The sequence below is a fragment of the Sus scrofa genome, chromosome 16 (genome assembly GCF_000003025.6).
Source record: "Sus scrofa isolate TJ Tabasco breed Duroc chromosome 16, Sscrofa11.1, whole genome shotgun sequence".
In the NCBI taxonomy this organism is placed as follows: Eukaryota; Metazoa; Chordata; class Mammalia; order Artiodactyla; family Suidae; genus Sus; species Sus scrofa.
The window spans coordinates 53927145-53952020 of NC_010458.4; the positions used below are offsets into that span (position 1 = coordinate 53927145).

General features: G+C 44.8%; 2 protein-coding genes across 5 annotated transcripts in view; one reads left to right on the forward strand and one right to left on the reverse strand.

The window, feature by feature from the left end:
• Positions 1 to 24876, reverse strand: part of DOCK2 (dedicator of cytokinesis 2) — a 405461-nt gene that overhangs the window by 83897 nt on the left and 296688 nt on the right. For all 4 annotated transcript variants that reach the window (XM_021076635.1, XM_021076633.1, XM_021076634.1 and 1 more), the window contains 2 exons: positions 12238 to 12336; positions 8993 to 9087 (listed from right to left, as the gene is read on the reverse strand). In XM_021076635.1, the coding sequence (XP_020932294.1) occupies positions 8993 to 9087; positions 12238 to 12336 (194 nt within the window). The remainder of the gene's footprint in view (positions 1 to 8992; positions 9088 to 12237; positions 12337 to 24876) is intronic.
• Positions 12343 to 24876, forward strand: part of FAM196B (family with sequence similarity 196 member B) — a 118185-nt gene continuing 105651 nt past the window's right edge. The window contains exon 1 of the mRNA XM_021076637.1: positions 12343 to 14643. The gene's annotated coding sequence lies outside the window, so the exon portion shown is untranslated. The remainder of the gene's footprint in view (positions 14644 to 24876) is intronic.

Consider the following 24876-nt stretch of genomic DNA (forward strand, 5'->3'; position numbering starts at 1 on the left):
CCCGCCCCCATCGGCTACATGCCCTGCTGCGGCCAAGTCTCCATTGTGTGTGTGTGTGTGTGTGTGTGTGTGTGTGTGTGTGTGTGGTGTGTGTGTGTGTGTGTGTGTATTTGCAAAATATACCAGGGCAGAGGCCAGATCTTACCTGCACTATGTCTATAATTTCTGATTATCAGTGGACTATCAATAATTTCTCTACCAAGTAGCTGGCCAAGGGAAAATGTTTGGCTACCAATGGGAAGCCAGTAAAAGGAAGTGTTTTTCCGAGGTTGTTGCTTTGGGTGATAACTGGGACTCAGTTCTTCTGGGGAACTTCTGAGAGACTGTATAGGACACACCTGAGCATCAGAAATGTCCTGGAGCCAGAGAAAGCCCAGAGAATAAAAGAGTAGGAAGCTCTCGGGACACATAGGCCATGTCCATGGAAGTTGCAGGTGTATTTTTGGTGGGCAGCTATAGCATAAGTTATATCAGGCATTGCTTGTAAAGAACCTGGACTAGGTGTTCACTGAACACTCAAATGTTTATTGAACCACTGCATCCTGTATTGGGATCACAAGATTTGCACACATATACACACACATACACACAATCAGATGTGATTTCTGGCTTTATAATTTCCCGGCTGTGTGGTTTTGAGACATGTTCAGATCACCTTTGACGTCTAAGTGCCCTTGCTGGTAAAAACAGCAGCAGTGTAACCCTTTTCACAGGGTGGCTGCAGGGTTTAATGGAAAATGTATGCAAGTGCTGAACATAGTGCCTGACACCCAGTGACAGTATTAACATGGTCGCCATGGCTGTTCAGATCCCTTTGGGTTGCTTCACTCTGCGTTGAAAGGCAGGGACCAAGAGAAAAATGGACAGCCTTTGAAAAAGCATCGACTTTTTCTCCTTAAAGATGAGTTCTGATTCCTCAGATGGAAATTCCCATTGAGTAGCTGTCATTTATGTATAGACATCTCAGACTGCCTGATATGATACCAAAATGAAGGGTTTTATGCATTCTCTGCAGGAACAAAGTTATCATTAGTTTCAGTAACAGTTATTATTTTAATTGTCAACCTAAACCTGTCTCTGTTTTGCAAAGACCAGTCCAAAAATCAGGAATTAATTAGCCCCCTATGCTGACGGTGGGGACTGGTGACAGATAGGGGCTGAGAGACAATAGGTCAAGCCCTACCCCTCTCTGGATTCTTCTGAGGCCACCCTCTGAAAATGAGAATATCGCTTAACTTTGCTTTCCCATGTATGGACTTGGAAAAGCATGTCTTTTGCATTCTCTTAAAAAAAATTCTAAAGCCGAAGCACTAATATGGTGAAGTGGGTTGGAATGAAAACACACTCACCTCTTTCTGTTACTCTCAAAAATGAATTGAAGTTGTTGAAAACAAAGTTCATGTTCAAATCTCAACCTAGCATTTCCTGAATTTCATCCATGATGCTTAGCAGGCTCTAAGAAATCAATAATAACCACAGCCACGAGGTATTACCAATGATGTGCCAAGCTCTGTGCTAGGTACCTCATATAGAGTCCTTCTGGTTCCCCCTCCCCCTTTTTTCATTCTCACATTAACTCTCTAAGTTAGATGTTGTTTTCATTTTAGAAGTGTGAGTTTAGGTGGTAACTTTCCCAGGATTGCAGCCAATACATATGAAAACAGGATTGAAACAAAGGTATGCTGCCTCAGGACCTCAGTATTTAGTCGCCATGCTATTCTGTCCAAGGAATCTCTATAACTCTGTTCACTCCAAGCTATGAGCTCACTTTGTTATAACAGCAAGGATGGGAGTCATCACAGTGTTCCTTTCATATACCCTGTGCCAAGTGCTCTACAGATGCTGCTGCATGCAATGTTGCAAACTGAGGTAGGCGCTACTGTCGTACCCATTTAACAAAAGAGGAAAAGCACTGGAAAGATAAAAAAAAAAATTTCCCTGCATTCGCATGCAGCAGCAGAGTCCACACCCCATGTCAGATTTGTCTTTCCCTAAAGCCTTCGCAATTAACTAGAAAGATATACTGGCTCCCTTGAAGGCCGGCCTGCATGGTCTTTTGGCACTGGGCATGCTCCTACTCATGTCCACCAGGCCCAGAGCCCCTTCCCACTTAGCTGCCATCCTCCTGCTGCCCTGCCTGCAGCTGACTGGGCCCAGGACCAACACTTGACTCAAGCACTCTTCCATGGGCTGGCCAGCAGCCCCTGGGTGATCATACAGGTACTAGTGGGGGCACCCAAGCCTAGACAGTGGTAGATCAAGTCCTTTTAGCCAGTTTAACAGCTAGACAACCAGGGAGAATGCAATGAGCAGAAGCCATGAGCAGATCGTCTGTGAGGAAGCGAAGCCATATGCATGGGAAGTCAGCTGCTGCGAGCAGGAAGAAGCTGGCAGAAAGGGAGCCAAACACAAGGCTGGCATCCTGAAAACTGCTCCATGGGAAGCCGCACTGCAACCACTGGACTGGGTTCCCAGCTTCCTACTTCCCTTCATGCAACAGAACAAATCCTCATCACATGAGGCAACCAAGAGTCTCTCTGCTTCTCCCCCTGACTAAGCCCAGCTGTCCCAGGTGCACTAGTCTTTGAAGCAGATGCAGGAATGGAAGTGCACACAGACTCATCTGCCCCGTCTACACGACGACGGGTGTGTGAAGATTAAATGAGATGCCGTACACGAAGCTGGTGGTCCAGGGCCTCAGGTCCCAGGAGTTCTTAATAATGTCATTTGTGTCATTATCATTATCCTTAACTGCCCAGCTACCTTGTAGGTCTGAAGCAGGAGGATCCGAGCCTCAGAAGACCCCAATGTGACAACCAACCCAGACCCCAGGTTGCTGGAGCAGGACTGGATGGAAGTGGGCGTGCCCGTTCCAATGAGAAAGCACAAGGCAGGGAGAGGAATCCCTGAATCCCATTCCAGCTTCCCACTGGTTTGTGGGATGTTGTTGATTCTACTGGGAAAAACTTAAAGATGGAAATAAAAGAGCTGGCCAGGAAGGGAGCCCTTATTCCCTACCAGAAGGAGTGAGAAAGCCATTCTCCCAGAGCCTTTAAGCTGCTTCCCTCACAACATGCAAGAGCTCCCTGCACCAGGGGGCTGGAATGAATCAGAGGATTCTAGCTCAGGGCCAGGACACAGCCCACCCCAAGTGGTCCTGACACTTCTCAAGTGATTTGGGATTCCAGTTAGGGATGCACCAGGCTCCTGGGACTGGAATCCTGTGGCCAGCTGGACATCAGATTAGGTGTGCTGTGCTGGCTGAAAAACCAGTGGAGAAGCCTCCTTCAGGGTAATAACTTCTGAAGGATGTGAGGTCTACTGAAAGGAAGAAGACCGTACAAATTCATGTAGTTAGGAAGGGGAAGCGGCTGTCACTGACTGTCAGCACACTGATGGAGCTGCCAGCAGACTGCTGAGCCCTGCCCTCCTCAGCTCCCTAGGATACACCACCATGACCCTACTATGTGCCTAGCATGTGGTGGAGACAATGTTAGACCTTGAAATACGTCACTGGTAAGGTTGACAAGATCCAGCCCAGATGTGCCTCTTCTGTGAAACATTTTGCATATTCCCAGATCATAGGAATTCACATTCGTATATGAACCAAAATAATAGCTACATTTATGAAAGGCTTGCTACATGTCCAAACCTATTCTAACTACTTTATACATATTATTTCATTTTGGTCCCCACCCAAACTTTTTGTATAGTACTATCATTAGCCCTATTTTTCAATGAGAAAAGTGGAGTTCAGAGTGCTGAAGTAACTTCACCCGAGGCCATATAACTATTAAATAAATGGTGGAGGCAGGATTCGAACCTGGGCAGTTATAAAGCTTTGCTTCTCTGGGCCCTCTCTGAATTCACTACAGTGACTGCAGCATGTGGTCATATTTCCATGGGCATATTTACTGTCTCACCAACAAGACTGTAAGCCCCCTGTCATCAGGGACCAGGGCATAGATGGGCCTGTCTACTCCCCAGGCTCTGGATGCCCAGGACACGCAATAAGTATGTGCTGATTGAGTCCATTTAGAGAAGCTGTAGGGATGTGTATAAATCCCCAACAGCCTCTTCCCCATCCCCACAGAAAAAGTTGGGTTTCCAGATTGAGGTGCAGATGGAGGAGGGAACAGAGGCTCTTAGGCATATTTTGTTCATTCACAATATTACAAAGAACTTGATCATTTACAAATTAACCATGTCATGCAAATCAGATCTTACTGAAGGTGGCATCTTACCAAAAAGAAAAATGCTCTAACAGGAAGTATTTCTTGCAGTGGACACGCCACTCTGTCTGCATACACAAACAGGACACAGCTGAGGAGACATTCAAATCTGGAAAACTCCATTCCTTCCTCCAGTAAGCAGATAAATTATATATAACTAATACATACATATATACATATATACATACACGCATACATGCATACATAAGTGATAATAGTAAATTACAAACAGATCATCATAATATATAAATAATAGGGAAGGGAGGGAGGGGAAGAAAAGAAAGGAACAAAGATTGTCATATATAGACTAACCGACATATGAAGTTTGCCTTGGTCACATGAATGAATGGAGCCTAGGCTGCGCATTTGTTAAAATTTATTTATTTATTTACTTAGTACCACACCCACTGCATATGGCGGTTCCCAGGCTAGGGGTCCGATTGGAGCTGTAGCCACTGACCTACACACCACAGTCACAGCAACACCAGACCCATCCGAGGCATGTCTGCGACCTACACCACAGCTCATGGCAATGTTGGATCCTTAACCCACTGAGCAAGACTGGAGATTGAACCTGCGTCCTCGTGGATACTAGTCATATTCATTTCCACTGAGTGATGGTGGGAATTCCTAGGCTGTACATTCTTAGAGAAGAGAAAATTATGCTCTTGGGAATACTGATCTGGGCTAAACCATAGTGTATACTCTATGTGCCCAAATTATGCTGAATTTTTTTACTAACTAGCTCTATGACCTTGGGTAAGTTACCTCTTTGGGCCTTTTTAAGTTCTCTGAACCAATACATATGCAGTTCGCACACCCTTACAATGTACTTAATAATGTAAACCTAACTATTTTACAGGATGAAGCAGTAGAGATAAGACATTGGGCTCTGATCACCTGCCTTTTCTTTCTTTCTCTTTCTCTCTCTTTATTTTTATTAGCAATGCAACACTGAGTAAGTTACTTATCTGTTCTGTTTCTTGATGTGTAAAATGTGGATTACAATAGTTCTACATCATAAAGTTGTTGCAAGATTAAATGAGCTAATACATGTAAAGTGTTTGCAATAACGGTGAGTCTAGGTGCTTCATGCATTATGTTATTATAATACCACACAAAATGCAACAACAGTGAGAAAATTCCAAGTGCTCCATAAATGGAAGGGGATCACTGTGGCCGGAAGATGAAGGAAACTACAAGGTAAGAAAAGCAGTCATCTTTTCTGGTTGACACTAGGCACATGCTAGTCCATGGCGGTTTGCTGTTTGCGCCTGCAGACGGCCATGCTCTCATTCATCAGACTCTTCCCAGGCACCAGCACTGGGCTAGGGAGTAACTCATACTCTATGTTCACTGTATATATATATGAGTCACATATGTATGTGTGTGTGTGCATGTGTATATCTGTATATATGCGTGTGTATATGTGTACGTACGTGCATATGCAGAGAGATATAGATATAGATATCATGAAGTGGGGACTATAATTATCCCATTTTACAGGTCATAAAACTGAGATTCCAAGAGGTTAAATGACTTCCCAAGAAAGAGAAGGTGGCAGAACTAAGAAGTCTGAAACCCAGGCTGTGTTTCTAACTTTTTTTTTTTTTTTTAATGTAGAGACTTAAGTACTTAGGTGATCCTTCAGAAATACAAGTGTTTCTATTTAGGAGCTAATTCTTTCTTAGGTTCCTTAGAAAATTATAATTTTTTAGGTATAAAGAAAACAGGATTATTTCATCATCTTTAGGTGCCTGTGCCCAGAAAAGACTGTGGCTAGCTGGGATCTTCAGACAGGGAACATTCCTTCAAAGCACTTGGACGTGTTTCCTCCAGGATGACTGCTGGCAGCTCAGAAGGGGAGGCGAACCCGGTCAGGGTTCCAGCCTCTCTGGGCTCCCATCCTCCTGACCCTGTATCAGTGATGAATGTCTGTGCATTTATTTGCCTATCCATTATTCCTTTCTCCTTCTGGTAATAACGCCCAAATTTTCCTTTGAATAATTATTCCCCCAGCCTCCCCCTTTGCTCCAAGACTTTGTGGTTTGGGTAGAGCTAACCATACCCTACCCAGTTCCAAAGGTGGTCATATGACCCAATCCTGATGAAATAGCATATTTCATTCTTCTGGACACAGGGGTTTATGGATGGCATGTAGCCCAAGCCAGATCTTTGAAGGTTAGTCTGGGGAATTTTGCTCTATCTATTGAAGAAGAGGCTTTTTCTTTCTATTGGGGCTGCTAATCCAACCAGACATATTTTTGGAACTTCTACAAGCTGATTTCCCACTGCAAAGAGAGCATCTGCCTAAGAATGAAGCCAACAGAGAAAAGAGCAAAGGTAGAGATACAGATTCCCTACGACACTATTTGAGCACCTAGATACATCCATGCCTGAAGCCATAACCCTAGGCTTTTTCAATTGTCTGACCCAAAAACTTATTTTTCTGTGTAGGCAAATTTGATTTGGATTTTTAAAAAAATCCTAATCAATAAGTACTCATGAGATATATAGTGTTCATTACATATGTTTGAACATTAGGCTCTGTGCCAAGAGTTAGAAATGCAGAGATAAACTGGACATAGTGCTTGCCTTCAAGAAGCCCATTCTGCAGTGACAGAAACAGTCAAATGAAGAGTTAATTATACTACAGTGGGGTAGGTGCTATAATATGGGCATCTGTATAAATAGAGGGGGTAACATATTCTCTTACTATAAAGGAGTCCTAGAAGGATCCACAAAGGAGAAATTACATGGACAAGAATTTGAAGACTGCTTTTATGTTGAGTTTGGTCTAGAAAGGAGGAGAGCCACAGTTTATGCAAAGTCATGGCAGTGCGAAGCGGTAGGTAACAGTGAATAGTTGTGTGTATCTGAAAATGTAGGGTGAGTCAAAGATGACTCACCTGGGTATTTCATGTAATTTGGCAAAACCCCAAAATATTATTGACCAGCTGGCAAGCACTGAAGGGATTCACATGCAGCTGGGGGTTGCGGGGGGTGCTAGCTTCTTTCAAACGCAAGATGACTAGACGTGGACATGATGTACAACCAGCTACATAATTTGTAGAGCTCAGCATACAATGAAAATGTAAGCTTCCTTGGCCAAAAATGATTAAGAATTTCAAGATGGTAACAGCAGAGCCCTTTAGAGTGCCGGCCTCCTATGCAACTACATAGGTTGCATGCTCAGGCAGTGAGCCCTGACATAGGCCTAGGGAGAGACCTGCCTCTCATCCATAATGGGGCCTATGCCTAATTCCCACCAAAGCTATAACCACCGCAAAAGCCAGCCTCCTGATGTGAACAGGGAGAATTGGGACAACGTTATCGCAGGCTATGAATTCTGATATTTCTCTGCTGGGCTGATTTTCCTCCTCCCACCATAAGCACCAATGTATAAATATTCCTTTCTGTTCTGACAACCTTCTCCTCCCCTTCACCAGCCCCCAAAGCTGGCCCCAAGAGCAAGTGTGTCTGTAAAGTCACTTGGCTAGACACTTAGGGATCCAGGTAGTGGAAGAACAGCTTTTCAGAGGCCAGAAAGGTAAGGGATGGAGGCCATCTGGGACTGGAGTCAGCTCCAAGGCATACCTGAGCGAAATTTCCAGACTGTGTCCAGTGACAAAATTATTAATATGTTTATAGACTTCCCTCTTTTCCTCCCACTAAGGAAAATTTTGCCTTTGCCCCTTCAACTTCTCTTCTTTTACCCTCTAGGGATATTTCTGGCTTTGCCAGTAAATTCTTGGCTTTGTGATATAGAATAAGGGCAGTGGGTAGAGAGAGACAAAACTTCTAGCCAGCGTAGGGTTAAGGGCCTTCCATGGGAAGGACCTGAAACAAATCCAAGAAGCCAAGGGAAAGTGAGAGAAAAAGGAAAGAGAGGCGCCTGGAAGGCCAGGCCCAGCTTTAAAGGAGTTTGTGGATAGGAATTGAGAATAAGTTCTGAGAGAGACTTAGCTAAGCCATGGGATACGAGAGATACTGAGAGACAGAAGACTGGAGAAAGGGAATATTAGACGATACTGCTGAGTGCTAGGACTTGAATTTCACTTTGATGAAATAGCATTATTTGAGAAAAAGCATTAAAGACTGAAATTGTACACAATTACTCATATCTATTGTTGTGCTGGGCCATGTGGGATCTGAATTATTCCTGGGTTACATTGGTATTCTAGGAGATGTTAACAAGTATTATACATACACACAGAGACAGAAATATATGCACACCAAATGGTTCAATGGGCAAGAAAATCTGTGAAATGCTGTAGCCTAAATCTTCCTCTTGAGAATCCCATTAGCATACTAAAGACTCTGAGAAGTCCTGCAGCAGAGAAAGCTGTTCAAAGCCATTTAATCCAATGCTTCCTAAACTTATTCTACCATGTTAGAGAATACACTTTACTGTTTTGAATAAATTAAAAACAACATAATTTTAATAAGGCTAGTCTCAAGTTCTTCTGTCTTAAGACTTTAGGGAAGGCCTCATAGACAAAGTATATTTTAACTAGTATTTGAAGAATGGAAAGGATAGGGAGTAACTAGCTCAGCACATAAAAAGGCATGAAAAATAAAAAATAAATAGCTCAAGATTGGTGAGAAGTGCCCCGGGGTTTAAGTGTAGAAAGAAAGGATCTACTGCATTTTGGTTTATTTTCACCAGCGAGAAACTATCCCCACCTTCTGTCTCTCCCAGGGAGGTGTAGAGTGAGTGCCGAGATGACGGGGCTGTTAGGAAGCAGGTGGCAGCTTACCTGTTCTGAACCATACTCATGGCCATCCAGTCCACAGGATATACATTTTTTCCAATGAGGTCCTTGAACATGATGAATGTCTCCATCAAGAAGTCCTGCAATAGAAAAGCCAAACATACTTGTTATCTTGCTTTACAGGAAATGACTGGAAGAGCCTAGATCTTATTGGCTGTGCAAACGTTTTCTTTGTTACGTTTTGGAAATGCAGAAAGGGCACAGCCTTTCATTAAGTAAAGCCAATGAAACCGATAGCAGCGGATTTATTTTTATTTATTTTGTTGTCTTTTTCGGGCTGCACCCGCAGCACATGGAGATTCCCAGGCTAGGGGTCAAATCAGAGCTCTAGTGCAGGCCTACGCTACGGCCACAGCAACATGGGATCTGAGCCATATCTGCAACCTACAGTACAGCTCAGGGCAATGCCGGATCCTTAACCCACTGAGCGAGGCCAGGGATCAAACCTGAGTCCTCATGGTTACCAGTCAGATTTGTTTCCACTGAACCGCAATGGGAACTCCATGATAGCAGTGGATTTTTAAAGGGAAGCTTTTGATTGGTTACTGAGAAAGTGTTTCACAAGTGTAAGTGGCACATGAATGTGAACTATGAATATGCTCTCAAAATAAAGCACTAATAATTTGGTCTTTGGGAGTAAAGAAGTAAATGTTTTCACTGATGTGACAATTTTATAATCATCTTTCCAAATATGTATTTGAGGAGGAAATAATCTACATTATATGAATGCATCTCGGGTCATTGAGCAAACAAACTATTATTAAAATGAACGTCTAATTACTGTACCGTAAACACAGCTAATTCACATGTCACAGGCACGTGCAGGGGCAGCTTAGAGGAAACATGACAGGGACGCTCTCCCTCTCCTTGGAATAGGTTCAAAGTGGACCTCAACATGCCCCATCAGATTTTGCGGTGGGTCAAATCTGTTCTCTACCTTTGGAGAACACAAAATCAAGACAAAGCCAGATAACAAAGACCAGAACCACTGGCCCCAGGACTCTCCTGAGCTGGAAGAAATAAAGTCATCCCACCTGTAGCTTTGGGAAAAATTTAAAATCCATAGGAAATCTGCTCAGAATTCTTTCCTTAAGTCAGTGATTTTCAAATTATTTTAACAGCAGAATTCTTTGTTCAGAGAAAATCTTACCTGGAACCGAATACATTAATAGATAAAAGTAGAAACAGCTCTGGTTGAAGCATGCGCACGTGTGTGTATGTGTGCGCACGTGTGTGTATGTGTGCGTGCGTGTGTGTGTGTGTGTGTGTGTGTGTATGCACACGTGCACACATGTGCGTGTGTGTTTATGGTAGGAGATAGCGAGGCTGGGAGAAATATAATTTGAAAATCACTGCTTTAAGCTAAACTGCAAAATTCTGGAAATGAGATTGGTTCCTTTCCAGCAATCGTTGCTTCTAGGGAAAATTACCCCAATGCTTTCAGTCCCAGTTTCTGCATCAGCAGAATGGGGACAACATCCACCTCAAAGGGCTACTGTGAGGGTTAAGCGCATGCTGTCTATAAGATGCTCTATACAGAGCCCAGCCCACCGCAAATGTCCTCTAAGTGCTCCAGGATGATGACGAGGGAATGATGGTGAGAATGATCATCCATCCCTGACGTCACCTGGGGAGGCGGGGTATCGTCGCAGGCACATTCCCTTCCTGTGGGAATGCAGAAGGCCTCTGCCTTGCAGATGCAAAGCCTGGCTTCTGAATGAGAGGTGCAGCATGCTAGAAGCAGAGGTTCATATCCTCCCTCTGCCACATACTGCTGTGTGGCCTTGAGCGAGCGGATTGCAGACTTGTTAAATGTGAGCACTAACACTGCTGGAGGACTGCGTGAGAAGTGTGTAAGTTCAACACACAGAATTCCCTTTCTTACCATCCATCTTGCCTTTCTTTCCACTCAGGGTGAAACATTAGGAATCCAGTCTTTCTATTTCCATGTCCCATGACATAAATAACTTGAAAGGGGGGAATATCTTGGGTTGTTTAGCTCAGCTTTCCTTTTGTTTCTTTTCTTTCTTTCTTTCCTTTTCCTTTTTTTTTTTTTTTTTTGGCATATCTAGAGAGAGGTTCCATTTCTTGCCAATCCTACTCCAGTGAGAGACCTTCTCTCTCACTGCTAGGTGGATAAAGGTGTAGGCATTGGCTTTCTTCTGATTCTCTTTTTGTGGGCCATTCTCTGAGGCTGGTCTAATTCCAGTGCCCTTGGTTCCTTCAAGGAGAGTTAAAAGGAAGCCCCGGCAGCAGAACCCCTGAATCTGGCAGTAGAAAGGAGACAGTGACAAAGATGACCATGCCTGGGACAGCCCAGGCTGGGCTTTGTGTGGATGAAGCCATCGGCTGCAGAGGTACAGGTCCACAGGCCACAGGCCACAGGCACACAGTCCTATAGCAAGTGAGTCCTGAGAAGCTAGAAGAAGAATGAGGCTTAGAGGCCAACTTTCACTATGCATTTGTTATTATCATGTAATAATAGCTACTTTTTACCGATAGAATGTGAGAGCTACTGTGCTTCATTTCATCCCTTCACAATTCTGTGACATAAATGATATTATCCTTACTTTACAGATGGGTCAAATGAGGCTTAGAGAAAGGTTAACTTGGAGTTCCCACTGTGGCTCAGCAGGTTAAGAACCTGACATAGTGTCCGTGAGGATGCAGGTTCCATCCCTGGCCTCACTCAGTGGGTCGCGGATATGGCGTTGCTTCAAGCTGTGGCTTATGTTACAGATGTGGCTCAGAATTGCTGTGGCTGTGGCGCAGGGTGACAGCTGCAGCTCCAATTCAACCCCTAGCCTGGAGAACTTCCATATGCCACAGGTGCAGTTGTAAAATTAAAAGAAAGGCAGGCAGGCATGGGAAAGGTTAACTTGCCCACAGGCACACAGCTAGATGGTGACAAATCCTAGATTCAAACCTAAGAGTCTTTACACTCATGCTCTTAAGGCACAAAATGTCCATGATTCATCAACAAATATTTGTTAAGGCATAAGCAGACTCGACATCCAGGGCTCATGCCTGACATGACTGAAGATATGTCCCAGAGGTGACACATACAAGCCCAAGCGGGAGTGAAAAACAGGGCACCCCACGAACATGGCTGCAAACTTAGACCCATACACACTCAAGGTTCACGGGAAGACCCTCCAGCCCTCAACTCTCAAGAATCATTAGTTCAACGTGTCTCCCCCACGCTGCCCCCCAGCATCCTATAGACTCACCACAAGTTCAGAGCTGGTCTGGAAGGTCTCAATATAGAAGGAGTAGTGCTGGTCGCCCATCTGGTTTAAGATGGCTGTCATACACGCCACAAAGTGACTCTGCAAGAAATAAAGAAAAATGCCATGAAACAGGGGGGGGGGAAAGGACCATGAGCTCCATCTTCTCCATTTACTTGACTTCACACAGGAAAATGTCTCTTCATCCCAGGTGAGTATAAAAAGGGCCCCCGGGGATGGAGAATTTCTCCTTAGCACATCAGCATGCGAAGCTTCCCTCGGAGTAAATGTCTCCTAGAGCTTATTCATCAACTCATTCAAAAAGCATTTACTGAACACCTATTGTGTGCCTGAGACTGTAACAGCAGCTCCAGACATAGACAATAAGGGACCCATCCATTAACTCTCCAGCTGCTCGTACATTGGGAAGAGCGCAGTGTTGACGTCAGGAGATCCAGCCTACAGCAAGAAGGTGGAGATACTTTGTTTTTCTGGTAAATAATTTTATATGTTTAATCTCCAACTGTTCCATCTGTAAAGTGGGACAATAATCCACCCATTATCTACACCCAGAGCTGGAGTAAAAGGATCAAATGGCTCCTATGGTGCCTTGAATACACTGAAGTTCCCTAAAGAAGCATCAATTGGTGGACCACCATGAATCGGCCAGTGAGAAGCCAGCAGCTACTTGCTAAGGACCAAGGATCAAAGAAATGAGAAGAGGTCCTTGCTCTCAGGAGTTCATGACCTCGTTGGGAAAGCAAGATTTAACGTCCATGAGGGAAAAAGCACAAGACCTTGTTCTGCGAAGCCGACCAAGTGCCAGAGGGGTTCTGAGAACAGGGAAGTCCGTGCAAGGATTTGGAGAGGAAGAGGGTCTGAAAGGATCCACGGGGTCAGAGGACCGGGAACCACATCCTGCCATGTATCAGAATACATCACCGCACTCGTTTCTGCTTTTTCCCTCCCAGACATTATGAGTCTATACCACAGTGTTGTCTTCTGACACGGTCAGTGTCTGCAAGCAGAATTTAGGGAGATTTACTCCAGGAGCCCGGTAAAGGAAGTCCTGGCCATAAATCCACCAGCTGGGAGAAGACGCTCAAGAGTGTCACTGGCCAGACTCCATTGGGCTGCCGTCTAGCCCCACTAGGCCCTGTCAAGGGCAGTCTCACGGAAGAGCCAGCTTGGTGTGATGCAGGCAGTTCCAGAGAAGCCCAGTGCCAAAGGGTATCAGACATAATGCCCACCAGAGGGGTGGGCCTGGAAGTGATATATCGGAACCAAATATTATATTTGTGGCACGCACTGCTGTCTTTGTTAAAAACCCAAACCAATATCTTCCTTTGTTATAAAAATACAGCGTGGGGAAAAAAATTCCTCCCAGATTACAGGTTTACACTTCAATGACAGTGGTGGAAGGAAGAGCCTTGATGTCCCCAGGAAGCTCCTTCTGCTCTCCTCCACAGGATGTCTCTGGGTAATCGAATGTTTTTCAAGTTCACATTTGCAAAAGTAACTCCCAAAGATACAGGTTCTCATTTGCTTCTAGGTTCCTTCCAATTAGGACGTTAGGAGTTGCATGTTCTTCCAGTCAGCAGCACCAGCTCTGTAATTTGTGGGGCTGGGAGCAAAGTGAAAATTGAAGTGTCCTTGTAAAAATTCTTCAGAATTTCAAAGCAGCCACAGGGCCTATCTGAGCACTGGAAGCCGGCTCCGCCTGCTAGTGACCATCACACACACCCTCGATGTTCAGAAAACACGCAGAGCTGGCAGAGAGTGTGAAAGTGGGACTCTCGGGATCAGGGGCGATGACACTATAATGCTGGGGACCTGGAGCCTCTATCGGGGCAGCCGCCCTGGCCAGCCAGGGAGTCCAATCCCCTCTCCCGCTCAGGACCTCGGGGATGGGCGTGGTGAGTGTGAAATCATCCGTCCCTTTCAGACCAGACAGAACACCACCCGCACTGCAAACTTAACCAGGTGCCCCAAAACCAAGAAACAAGCGTATTATTGTTCATCCCTCCGGCCAGCCTGGTTGCAAGACAGGAGAAATCTTCCAAGTTTGAAGTAGTGTGTGTGTGTGTGTGTGTGTGTGTGTGTGTGTGTGTGTACACGCATGTGTCTCCTCTACTCCCTCCATCTCTTCTGTGAAGAGCTTCCTCCAAGAATTCAGCCGGTGGCCACTAGAGGTCTTTCCTTTTCACATGGTAGCTGCCGTGCAATTTTTTCGGCTTTTTATTTATTCCTACGTGAGCAGACCCACTACACTTCTTGCATATAAACAGCGAAAATTACAACATAAAGGACTTATTTTTCTTCTTTTGGAGTAATTCTGCTGCTGGCCAAAGCCTGGCTTGTTTTGCAAAGAAAGGGAGGACATTCTGCAGGTAATTCCAGTGCTTCAAGGTAAGCGATCTGGGGACGTTTTATTTTTTGTGATGGATCATCCTCTCAGAGAAAATGCTATCGTCTGTTGGACAATAGTTTACTTTTAAAGCTTTGGCTTAAATGAGTCCTGGGATTGTGAGCGTGTGTGTGTGTGTGTGTGTGTGTGTGTGTGTGCGTGTCTCTGTGTGAGTGTATGTGTGTGTCTGTGTGTGTGTGCGTGTGTTGGAAAACCTATCATTGTCAGAACTGCAGGCTGCCCCAAATGCATAGATACAGATACTGAATGCTTGTTATTTCCAAAGGCTTGATTTGAATTTGAAAGGGGGGGGGGGAGAAAAAAAGCAAACAAGCCTCAGAGCTCAAGTTGCCTGGTATTACTGTGAAAAGGCTGCATTGTCAAGGCTTGTTTAGAGAAACTTCCATGCTTCATTTTCAAAAGAAAATGAAAAGAGGAAGGGGTTCAGGCACCCATCTAGAGAGAGTGACCATTTTATGAACGAAACTGTTAGCTTTTTACAGGGACTTGCTCAGGGTGTGCTGTTCATCAATCAATCAAAATTACTTTTCCCAGCTTGTTCATTCCTTCGTTCTAACCACCACACAGAAAAACCCAGCTGAGTGCCTTCCAGTACGATCTGTAGTATGATGTGACTAAGTTTGGACAAGTTACCTGCATTGGGCTGTTAATGAGAAATGGCAGTGCTTCACTTCCAAGGCGAAGCACCCCTTCTTTCCTGTTATGGGGTCTAGCCCACTTTTGTATCAGATCTGTTGGAAAGCCCACCCTTGTGACTGACTGATTTCTGAAATGGCACAGTGACACCAGCAGCAGGTTCGAATTCAGTTAAGGCTCCTCTCGGTCATTTAAATTAAAAACCAAAAAAAGACACCCCCCCCCAAAAAAAACCCTCTTTGTCTCACAGTGACAGAATGATAGAATCATATTATGCTTGTCTGATGCTTATCCCTTTTCCAGTAGTGCCCTCAGCACGGCAATCCACCTCTGCTTCCTGTCTCCTTCCCCTTTTACAAGTTTGAGACCTTCTATAGCCACCATGTTTTAAATGTTTAGAAAGAGGTCAGGGGCTGGGGGTGGCAGGATCAGACTGCACTTGCCCTAGCAACTCAGATACTCCTGATGCCGACATTGCTCAAACTTTACAGTGTCAGAGCCTGAACTCCCAGCCTGGTTAGCAACATGGAAAAGCCTGAGTACTGCGTGGGGGTGCAGAGAAGGGAGGGATCCCTGCAGTTCAGGCTAATGAGAATGCCCCTCTTTCCATCCTTAGAGGAAATTTTGTGGTCAACTTTTACTTACTACCAAGGCACGAGGCGGCCACTCATCCATACCCAAGCGGCCTTCCAGGTGCCTGGATAGGAAATTGCTTCTTAAAACAGAATACAAGGAGGACCTGCATATTCTATCCCAAAGAGAAACTGTATCCAAGACTCTGGCACAAACCAGGCAGAGTCACCTCTGCTCCATTTGGGGTGGTGTAAAATGTAGCTAATGAATCACAGCATGAAGAGACAGGGTTTGAAACTAGGTCAAACGTGTAAAAATAAATGCAATCATCCCAGGCACTTGGCTGATGAGGGGCTACTTAACGCCTTGAGTGGCAGAGCTTATTTGCCGTATAGAACCCTCTCCAGTGATCTGCGACAATCAATCCTCTTATTAATTCAGCCCATCAGTATATAGGGAGGTCTTGCACACCTGGGAGGGAGCTGAAGCTCCAAAGGAAAACAGTCAAGGTCTCATCCCTGTGTGATGGCAAGAGAGAAAAAGAGAAACCCAATATTGTGTCGTTAATATTAATTAGCCGGGATACTAAGTAACTGCGATCAGGAGAGTAGCCCTCTCCAAATTATTCTACTTCTTTGCATAAAAAAAGCACCACCACCATCATCATCTTATTGATAAGACCAGTAGTTTGGGTGCGCAACACTCAAACATGATCTATTTAACCACCACCTCAACAGCAAACACACCTACACACACAGAGTCAGGACCCCCGCAGAACTGAGTGAACCAGGAACGGGTGATCAGTTTGCCCTGTCTTGAAAAACTAACACCACGAGGGGAGAGGGGCATGGTTGCTGCGGATGCGTCCCCCGCTCACCTGAGATTAGTGGGAGTGATGAGATCGCAGAGGGAGGGAAAGAGCCAACTTCGGGAGCTTGCTACCTAAATGCCAGCATTACTATGCGATGCCAGCTGGTGACACGTTGCCATAGTAACTTCAAATAATGTGCTCGACCAAAATAAAATAAAATACAGAGAGCGCCAAGGAGAGGAGATGAAGGAGGAAAGTTTGTGCGCCGATGGAGGCTCTGAGGGAGATGACAAGTTTTATCTGTGGGGCCATCCATTTCCTTTGGAAACGAAGAGTAGCCATATGCCACTATCGGGTTGCTTCTCCATTCACCCCCCTGTCTGCCATGTGGTTATATAATAGGTTTTACTCTGGAATGGAATTGGTGCTGTGTGGTAGACCCAGGACCAGAGGTGGGAGGCTATGGTGTCAGGCAAAATAGGGACTCTGAAGCCCTTTCACATCTTAGAGATTTGTCAGGAAGCTTAGAGCTGTAGTTTGCAGTGATCTTTGGGGTAAGTAGTGTGTGTGATCTGTCTTAGTAACGATCGGATTCTGGGTACTGTGCTAGGTGCCTGGGTGCAGCAGTAATTCTGATGGATGAGGTTGTGCTCCAGGGAGCCTACATCTGGTTCTGTCGCGATATAGAACATCTGGAGTGGGGAACTAGGAGCCAGACAGCCTGAGTTCAGATTCCAGCTCTACCTCTTACTGGTCGTGTGACCTTGAGCAGAGTCTCATGCCTCAGTGTAAAAGGGGATAGAAATAGTCCTTACTTCATGCAGATTTGACGAGAATGAGACCAATTTGTGTAAAGCACTTAGCACATAGGAAGCCCCCAATATGAACAGCTATTAGTATTACTGTTGTTGCTGCTGACTCTGGTCCAGAGGAATTAAGCAGATGGGCTAATTGAAATTCCTGATCTGGGCAGAGGAAATGATGACTCCACCTACTCGAGACTGTCTGTGGACACATCAAGCACTCCAATCACAGCTTGGGACAAACAGTTAAGTGTCCTTTGATGCTAAACATGACTTTGGTTAACCACATGCCCAGAGTAAAGCTGTTTAGTAAATCCAGTGTGTGCCTCTTGGAGCAGAGCTTGCTGGGAAGTTTCTTTTATTTGGGGGGCATTGCTGGCAGGTAAGAAGAATGACAACAGTGCCCAAATCGTTCAAAAGCCTGAAATGTAACTGTCCTCATCGAAAGCTTTGTCCCCCAGCTGTTTGGCTGTAGGAAGTGCCTGCTTCTGTGTGCAGTTACATTCTTTGGTTACCCAGGGATCCTGCTGTGAGACAGAGTCAACCAAGTTATCCTCCACCTGGGAGAAGCTTTTTGATGGGCACAGATCCAGGGGTTTTGGGTAGCCTGCTCCCTGTCAAAGCACAACATCATAGGAAGACAGGAAGGTGCCAGTTGGATGCTGTGTACTCTGGATGCACCCGGACAGGTTCCATCTGTACAGCACAGCCAGCCCTGCCTTGCCCTGTGGGGCATTAATGATCAGCTCTCCAGAACCATGAGGGTCAGGACAACAGCCAAAGAGTCTCCTGAGAGTTATATTCACTGATAAGGAGCAGGAGGGGAGGGTTAACAAGGATGCTTTGAATCCAGACTGGAAGAGGAGCCTGCCTTGGCTGCACATTCTTCCTTTGAAACCAACACATTCTTTTTTTATTAATGATTTTTTGTTTTTCCATTATAGTTGGTGTGCAGTGTTCCCTCAGTTTCTCCTGTACAGCAAAGTGACCCAGTCACACACATATGTACATTCTTTTTCTCATATTATCCTCCATGTTTCATTGTAAATGACTAGATAAAGTTGCCTGTGCTATACAGCAGGATGTCATCACTTATCGACTCCAAAAGCAATAGTTTGCATCTATTAACTCCAGACTCCCAGTCCATCCCACTCCCTCCCCCTCCCCCTTGGCAACCATAAGTCCATGAGTTTCTATTCTGTGGAAAGGTTCATTTGTGCCATATACCAGATTCCAGATGATGTAAGTGATATCATATGGTATTTGTCTTTCTCTTTCTGACTTAATCACCTAGTATGAGAGTCTCTAGTTCCATGTCGCTGCAAATGGCATTATTTTGTTCTTTTTTATGGCTGAGTAGTATTCCATTGAAATCAACATATTCTGATCTTAGCTGGAGCCAGTAGTGTGGGGTCACTTTAAATCTTCCAAGGGATACAATGGGATGTTCACTCGCAAACGGGGGTGGAAGCAAATTCTGTTCTTTCATCCCTTGTACTCAGGACTCCATCGCACTGAGGACTCCATCGCACTGAGTCATCTCAACAACCTCACGTGGTCAGCCTTATGCCCATTTTACAGAGGAAAGTGAGAAACACAGAGGTCAAGCAGCTTGCCTAGATAGACATTCAGTATACGGTGGGGCAGGAATTAAAATCTGGGTCTTTTTGACTCTAAATCCTGCATTCTTTTCATAAACCCATGACATTTCTCATGTCATCACTGTCAGCTCCACCTGAGCAAAGATTTTTGTCCACTTATTCAATGCTGTATCATCGGAATCTAAAATTGAACTTGCACGTAGTGTGGGCTCAAACACTATTTGTTAGATGAGAGACTGAACTTATTATAGTATTCCCCAACATTAAAAGAATGTTACAGGAGCCATTCCCTGCTCACACTCTGAAAAGTTAAGGTTGCATGTAGAACACCTTTGACTTAGAAGAGGACAGAAACGAAAGAATTGTTGCTGTATTTCTGAGGTTACTCCATTGTAAGTTATATTTGATCAAGGCAGAGTGGAATCATTCTTTCACACATTCCTTAATTTAATAAATTCTTTCTTGAGCACCTACTATGTTCCAGGCATGGTTTGAGGTGTTGTGAACACCATCATGAACGAAGTTAATAAGAGATTTGCTCTTAAGGAGCTCACACTCCCACTGGGTAGAGGGCTATGCATGGGGAAACATACCATAAGCAAGTGAATACATAAGTTAGCTCATTGTAGGCAGGGATATCTGATACTGATGACTCTTCCTGTTCATGGAAATGTCACCCCTGCTCAGCAACTACTTCTCAGTAAATATTTTATAATGACTGGCAATCCTTCAGCAGGTGTGGACATGGACTCTAGTCTCATGTGGATCCCGTTTGCCTGCATGTTCAGGTTCATGGTTTCGCTCCCTGTCGTTCAGAGCCGGATGAAGGGGTGGGAGCCTGCTAGAGCTGCTCCAAGCCTCTGCTTAAAGCCATTGGAGCCCATGGGACTTAGGAAGGCTGCTTGCCAGGAGAGGGGCTATCATTTAGGACACTCCAGTTTTTAACTGAACAGAAGACGATTTTTCTAAATGTTTCTAATTACGTCTGTGGAGGTGTGGGTGGGGAAGTTCACAAGTGTGACTGCAAAAGGAATAGTTTCAGAAACAGGAATTTATTCTCGGCACATACACCCAGGGTGGTCTTCCAAGCTTTGCACTGAACGCCTCAGGAAGGGCTGTGCAGGAAAGCCTGGACACTATGGCACTGTCCTCAACTCACATATTCCTGAGAAAAATCAAAGCCAAGTGCATCACTGAGATGTGGGCTCTGGATGAGGATCCCAAGCAGTCCCTCACCTTTTCCTGAAAACTTGTGCATCCAGGTTGCATAAGACCACAAGGTCAACTTTCAACAGGAAAAATACCGTAAAAGGATATTATGATTCAGGAAGAAGGCACTGGGGCCTGAAGGATGGCAGTAACAATTATCATTTAAAGGGCTAAGTGTGTGTCAGGCAGTGTGCTCAGCCCTCTGTTTATCTCTCAGTAAGGACATTCATAGGGTTGTGGCAAGGGAAGGAAAGAACTGGCAGAGGGGAAGTTAATATTAGTTGGACATTTATGTGTCAGACACTGTGCTAAATATGCTGATGGTCACAACAGCTACCAGTCACTGAGCACTTACTTTGGGCCAAACACTATATATGCTTTATCTCAACTAATCCTCCTGACATTCAGTTGATGTTGGTGAAACCATGTGTACTTTACAGGTGAGGAAACCAAGGAGCAGAGAGGTGACATGACTTTCCAAGCTCAGCTTGATTATATTGTTTTGTAAACATGACACCATCTTATTAACACAAAAATTAAGCAATACCTCAAAGTACAATGAAGAAGGGAAAGTGTTCAATCTGTCACTTCACCACGCCCCACTGCCTAACCTTGACTATTAAGAATATTCAGCTTTTGTTTCGATTCACTAAACCTCTAGAATGTTGAGGCCATTCTAGAAATCTCTCATGCCTAAATAGGGATGGAAGGATGGATGGAAAGATGGATGGTAGAGCTGGGTTGGCAGATCATACAGGCAGGTAAACTAATTGCTAAGTGTTGACACACAGCTAAGTGAACAAGACCAGCCCTCTTAATGACAATGCTCTGTGGCTTATGAATCTGCATGATTTTAGGCTCAGCTGAGGATAATCCCTCCATTTTCTGCATTGCTTGGGGCTTTGAAAGCCAGGAAGGGTTCAGTGAGGGACACTGACACCAGATATTCGGAAATATGTCTGGTTTTCCATAGAAGTGGCTTTCCTGGAAGGCACTGGATAGGGCATTCTAAGTACTGGGATTGAATCCCAGCTCTCTTCAACATGCTCTGTATTTTTAGACAAGTTTCTTTACCTCCCTGTGTCTCAGTTCTCTGGTCTTTGAAACAGGGATAACAGTGTGACTATAGGACTGTTGAGAAGATGAAGTAGAAGGCAGATGCAGAGGGTCCCTGTAGAGCCTGGTAACACCAGGGACCCTGAAAACGCCATCTCACAGTGTGCAGCCTCAGTCCTCTTTCTAGTTCACCAGCAAGTTAGTTGATCAGCTGGGGGCGGGTAGGGAATTAGCTTTCTGTTGACTCATGGAGGGTGAGTTAAGCCTCCCTGAGGACCCAGAAAGCTGTTCTGTGGCTGATGATTTATACAAGCTCGCCCTGCCCTTGGTTTCCCTTTACAGAGCCTCCACGTTCCAAGGAGTGGAGGGGCAGGCAGACAAGTATGTTCACAGACAACCAGGCAACCAGGCAGGAGAGTTTTCAGGATGGATGATCACTTTGTGGGTAAAAGATGTCTTCAGTTTACTCCTCTTGCCTCCTTCTAGTGAAGAAGAGTCAAGAAGGTCTTGCAGGTAGTGTTCTAGACTTCAAGCCCAAATTTCAACCAGGCCTCTCCTAGCACCCCCCGCCCCAATAGCTCTAGCTGTCATTGTTGCAAGTGATCTGCTAGTCGCATCACACTCAGATGCAAGGGTCTGATAACAGCTTATCGGGTGTGTGTGGAGTGACCTCTTTGCAGGCTCTCTGCATTGCACAACTCAGCAGTGCTTGACTGAAGCAATGAAACATTGGTGGTATAGCTCTTAATCCACAATAGGGAAAGGTTTCCTCCTTCCCAGTCAATTCCCACTCCCAATTAATCAATCAATTAGCAAATATTTACTTAGCACCTATTCTGTGTAAGGAGCTTTATTAGGCATGATCATGGTCCATACCCTGAAGGTCTCAGACTCATAGGGCATTTTCTTTTCTTTTTTCCTTTCCTCTCTCTTTCTTTTCTTTCTTTCTTTCTTTCTTTCTTTCTTTCTTTCTTTCTTTCTTTCCTTCTTTCTTCCTTCCTTCCTTCCTTTCCCTCCATCCCTCCTTCTTTCCTTCCTTCCTTCCCTCCCTCCTTCTTTCCTTTCTTTCTTTCCCTCCATCCCTCCTTCTTTCCTTCCTTCCCTCCCTCCCTTTCTTTCTTTCCTTTCTTTCTTTTCTTCCTTCCTTCCTTCCTTTCTTTCTTTCTTTCTTTCTTTCTTTCTTTCTTTCTTTCTTTCTTTCTTTCTTTCTTTCTTTCTCTTTCCTTCCTTCCTTCCTTCCTTCCTTCCTTCCTTCCTTCCTTCCTTCCTTCCTTCCTTCCTTCTTTCTTTCTTTCCTGCCTGCCTTCCTTCCATCCTTCTCTCTCTCTCTCTCTCTCTCTCTCTCTCTCTCTCTCACACACACACACACACACACACACACACACACAGTAGTTCTAACCTGGGGGCAATTTTGTCCCCCTGAGGGCATTTAGCAGTGTCTGGAAACATTTTTGACTGTCATAACAGAGGGAGAGGGGGAGACATCTATTGGGTAAAGGCTAGGGATGCTGCTAAATATCTATAATTCACAGTTCAGCCCTAACCACAAAGAAGGAGCCAGCTCAAAATGTCACTGGTGCCGAAGTGAGAAACTCTGATCTGTAGAGAGATAGATACTATAATGCTGAATGACAGGTACAAAATGAATGTTATAGGTACAATTTTCTCAAGGCTTTTAAGAAGTGGGAATGACCTTTGTAGTTAGGAACATTCAGGGAGAATTTTACAGAGTATGTGGAGTTTGAGGAACTATAAGAATGAAAGGGATTAAACTAAGAGTGGGAAAGGACATCTGGAGAAGAAAAAAACATTTTATTTTATAATTTGATGAATTTGATTGATTTGCAATAACTGCTTAAAGAGCTGTGTGGGGAATGATTCTAAGGCCAAGTTCTAGCTCAGCAGGAAAGAGTGTGGCAATTGACTAGTGATGTCTGTTACAGGCAAGGGAGGGGGAGGGATAGTACATGTGCTGAGAAGTTGCAATCCCACTTGTACGTGTACAGTGCAGTGGGGAAAAGAAGTGGAGGTGAAAATGAGCAAGGTGTTTTGGTACAGCAGAGGTTCAGAGAGGGAGATCACAAGAGATCTTTGAGGGGTGAAAGGGAAGGCCCTTGAATTCCAGGCTGAGAGCTTTGAATCGCAATCTGTTGGTAATGGGATGCCACGCAGGCACCTTCAGGCCAGCTCCACTGACAAGGTCTTGAGAACCAAAGAATGCTACCCAAAGTCTTTGCTCTTCATTTCTATAAAGGGAGTACTATTTCATCTGTTAACAGTAAAATCTGACAGAATTATCATGCTCTGGCTTTTATGAAGCTGATTCCAATGATGAAAAAAAAAATCCTATGAAGCTGAACTCAGAGATAACTGTTTGAAAAGCTGATTCCAAGGGTTCACATTAATGAGCTCCTGTAAAGCCCTTTTGGATAAAGCACTCCTTCTGATGTCATTCATGCAAAAGAAAAAAAAAAGGCTCAAGGAGGAAGGGACAGAAGGGAGTGGAAGTTCATTCTGGGGGCTCATGTTCTGGCTGAACCCCTGGTGAGGATGCTGGATTGCCTACTGATCTTGTCTTTCCTGTCAGCCCCCAGCTCCCTGACTGCCTGGCTCCTTAGGCAGTTTCTTCTCTGTCCTGGGGATGATACCTCATTGGTTTATTGGCTTGCAATTTTCCAAATGACATCATACCCCATTTTTTTCATTCTTTCCCTCTGCTCACCTCCCTCCTCTTAAATTCCCATTTGTCCCACTTCCACTTCCCTGTCCTTTGGAAGAGTAACAACAACTTCCAATTACCATCCTCTGCAGTCCGCATTAGCTGCCTGCTGACTCCCTCTCCCCGTCATCATTAATAAAGGTGACACTGCAGCTTGGCCTGAATGCAGGTCCTCCCCCACCTGCCCCACCCTCTCCTCTCTGAGAGCAGAAGGCTCCCTGGCCACAGAGCCCCTGCTTTTGATGCCTTCCTCCTGCTTCTAGCTCCCAGCTCTGTGTTCTGATCCACACTCAATTAAAGAAAAATCAAGTGACACAATGAAAAATGCCATCCAGAGAGCTGGCCTGGTGGAGCCCAGATATCAGATCAACTTACTACAGCCCCATATCTATTAATTCCATCTAGAAAAGAAAAAAGATGTCACAGTTGTCTGCACTGATTTGTTCTTTAAAACCCCTGCTGACTCTTTCACCCTGGCAGGCCTGGAGAAATCCTAGCAAAAGTCGAATTGAAGCTGAAGCTTAGAATTTGAGAGGTGATGGGGAGGGTGATGCTTGGGAGTCTTTGCAAGCCAGCTTCCTTGAACACAAATAGGGAAGCCATAGACCCGAGAGGTTAGGTGGTTTCCCCATGGCCACACAGCCTCTGGAAGTGGCAGAGCTGGTTCTGATCACAGTGCTGAATAACTATACCATAATCTACTACCTGTCGATGACTAGCCCCTGAGCCTCTAAGTTCCCCATAAACTCAATGATTGTTCTTTCCCTCTCCTATCTCAGCCAGAGGTTGTCCTAATCCCAGAATAA